This window comes from Acyrthosiphon pisum, unplaced genomic scaffold (assembly GCF_005508785.2).
Source record: "Acyrthosiphon pisum isolate AL4f unplaced genomic scaffold, pea_aphid_22Mar2018_4r6ur Scaffold_20865;HRSCAF=22350, whole genome shotgun sequence".
In the NCBI taxonomy this organism is placed as follows: Eukaryota; Metazoa; Arthropoda; class Insecta; order Hemiptera; family Aphididae; genus Acyrthosiphon; species Acyrthosiphon pisum.
In genome coordinates, this window is record NW_021770268.1 from 32,326 (window position 1) to 33,366 (window position 1,041).

A 1,041-nucleotide genomic window follows, 5' to 3' on the forward strand; every position below is an offset into this window, starting at 1 on the left:
TTATTCATAACATACCTATATATATTAATCATCATGAATGACTAAAAGTAATTCTTTCCTTATTTTCGTCTATCACTGCAGTGTTTAATAACTCAATCCACATAATAGGATCTATGTCACCGTCCAGTATCATCAATTTGGATCCATCAACAGACATTTGTGATTGCTCTCTTATCAGGCACGAAAACAGTTCTATCCGAATATACAATATTACTACAAACACGTACAAAAATTATAGTGATGCACAAACTCTTACTATCTACACATCCTTTAGTAGTCGGATTAATGACGCCAAACAACTCGTCATCAGTTACTGCATTCGGTTCAATGTCATTTAAATATGGTTTAAATTTCAGGTTTGCGTGAGCTCTATACAGAGTTTTCCACAACTCAGTCTTGCCCGTACCGGCCACGCCAATTATAAAAACTGAATGCTTAACTTCTAATAACTCCACTAGTTTCACTACCTGCGAGGATAAGATTAATAACTCATATTACCATCAATAGAACGTATAATATATATATATATATTTTTTTAGGACCTTGAGAATGAAATTATTCTTATGCTGGAGTTTCAAGTCAACCATAGCTTGACGAATTTGATTTTCAAATTCTAATTCACGTGTTCGGGGCACGTCTAGCGCAAGAAACAAATCACCGACGAGTCCCATAAATAAAGTAGTATCTTCAGTTACAATTTTTTGAGTGGTGAGCTTTCGAAGAGCTCGCATTATAACTTCATATTCGCAACGATTTCCATCCACCCCCTAAAATTTAAATTTTATAATCTAATATCTCAAGGCAATCTTTTAAGATGCATAATATTTTATACAATTAATTCGGTCAAGATTGATTAATTTACTCTAAAATCCATTTGTTCGGAGCAGTGGAAAACGTAGACCATCATTGGTAATGCTATTCCTAAATCTTTAGTTATTCCAGTTTTCCTGGCAACGGCTGGTTCAGCAGGAACGCCGGCCATTGTTAAATTAAACGACTATTTTAAAGGACATCATTAAAAAGATTGACGTAATTATATTC

The 1,041-nt window shown here is 34.0% G+C and overlaps 1 protein-coding gene across 1 annotated transcript; it reads right to left on the bottom strand.

Moving 5' to 3' along the window:
• Positions 1-31: 31 nt before the first annotated feature.
• LOC115034723 (dynein beta chain, ciliary-like) lies at positions 32-983 on the bottom strand. The gene is made up of 3 exons (XM_029492108.1): positions 543-983; positions 257-467; positions 32-192 (listed from the first exon to the last, which is right to left on the bottom strand). The coding sequence occupies exons 1-3, from the start codon at positions 729-731 to the stop codon at positions 32-34; spliced, it is 561 nt and encodes a 186-aa protein (XP_029347968.1). The 5' UTR covers positions 732-983.
• Positions 984-1,041: the final 58 nt, after the last annotated feature.

Bases quoted from the DNA above. Each gene is read 5' to 3' on its own strand.
- LOC115034723 (XM_029492108.1), bottom strand. From the start codon at position 731: ATGCGAGCTCTTCGAAAGCTCACCACTCAAAAAATTGTAACTGAAGAT. The intron at 468-542 runs GTCCTAAAAAAA...TTATCCTCGCAG, and splicing joins AGAATAATTTCATTCTCAAG to GTAGTGAAACTAGTGGAGTT. The intron at 193-256 runs GTAAGAGTTTGT...ATATTCGGATAG, and splicing joins TACTAAAGGATGTGTAGATA to AACTGTTTTCGTGCCTGATA.